Consider the following 1248-nt stretch of genomic DNA (forward strand, 5'->3'; position numbering starts at 1 on the left):
CCCCCCCCCCCCCCCTCTACCAGGGTAATGTCACTGACTGAAGTGTCTTTCCGCCATTCCCAAAGGGGGAATATTAACATATTAGCATGTTCTTATGCACAATAGAATTGTAAATGGGCTGATTTATCAATGTCATACTCATACTTTGCTGGAACAGCATAGGGGGAACTGCTGCTTTTTCTTGCCTCATCCTTACCATCGTCAATTTTCCTCAACTTCTTTTGTATGGTTGTCACTCTCTTGTGGACTGCTATTTCCGGGGTGCCTTGACAGTCGAAGCAGACTTTGGGGTGTTGAGGCTAGAGTGATGAGCAGAGTACGTCTGATTCCTCGTTTGGATTTCTCTTTTGACACCCACCCCTTGGCGCTAATATGACCTTGTGCTGTTGCGAGCGCCGTAAAACCTTATTAAAAACCAAAACAAAAACAAAATTGCATCAAAAGGCATGCAATGAAATATTCATGTTTCTAATTTGTGTGTGATAGTTCAAAATGTGTCACAGTATTTTGCCTATGGTGTTTATTTAAAGGACGCATTTGTCCGTAACGTCTTCAAGGATTTAAAAATGCCCCATAAACAGCCCACCCTAGATGAATCAAAAACAATTTTAGATCGGTTTTGACTTTAACTTTTTCATCATCTGTTGCCGTTAAGAGTCTAGGGGAGGTGCAGTTTTCTGTGGTAGGCCAGTTCCGCAGTTCTTTCAGTTGGGATATTATAATTTCTCAGGGCTTCCTTGATTCCCTCAATCTACCTTCTGCGTGGCCTTCCTCTTTCTTTATAGCCTGAGTGCTTGGTGTTTTAGGCTCTCGAGGCTGGCTGGCTAGGTGATATACATAACAGGTAAACCATAATTTTATCATCTGTCTTTCTATGAAATGTCCTCGGTTGTTCCCACAGATAATTTCCATCTTGCTGACGGCTGTGCGCGGTGGACAGGATGAACATTTGACATCAGTGGACATGTTTGATGGGACCAAGATCTTCCCCGGGTCACAGGATGCCAACGTCACCGCTCAACTTGGCACTAAGGTGGCCTCATAGAATTATAATATTCAAATAGACAATAGATTAGACAGGGCACTGTCATGGTCGCCCATAGACTTGAAGTGTAATATCCTAGATGGGGTACTGTCATGGTCGCCCATAGATTTGAAGTGTAATATCCTAGATGGGGTACTGTCATGGTCGCCCATAGATTTGAAGTGTAATATCCTAGATGGGGTACTGTCATGGTCGCCCATAGA

General features: G+C 43.5%; 1 protein-coding gene across 1 annotated transcript in view; it reads left to right on the forward strand.

Annotated features, from left to right (window-relative positions):
* LOC118477166 overlaps positions 1-1045 on the forward strand; it is an 8001-nt gene extending 6956 nt beyond the window's left edge. The window contains exon 5 of the mRNA XM_035970381.1: positions 902-1045. Coding sequence (XP_035826274.1) covers positions 902-1045 — 144 coding nt within the window. The remainder of the gene's footprint in view (positions 1-901) is intronic.
* The last annotated feature ends 203 nt before the right edge of the window (positions 1046-1248 follow it).

The sequence above is a fragment of the Aplysia californica genome, unplaced genomic scaffold (genome assembly GCF_000002075.1).
Source record: "Aplysia californica isolate F4 #8 unplaced genomic scaffold, AplCal3.0 scaffold00261, whole genome shotgun sequence".
Classification (NCBI taxonomy): domain Eukaryota; kingdom Metazoa; phylum Mollusca; class Gastropoda; order Aplysiida; family Aplysiidae; genus Aplysia; species Aplysia californica.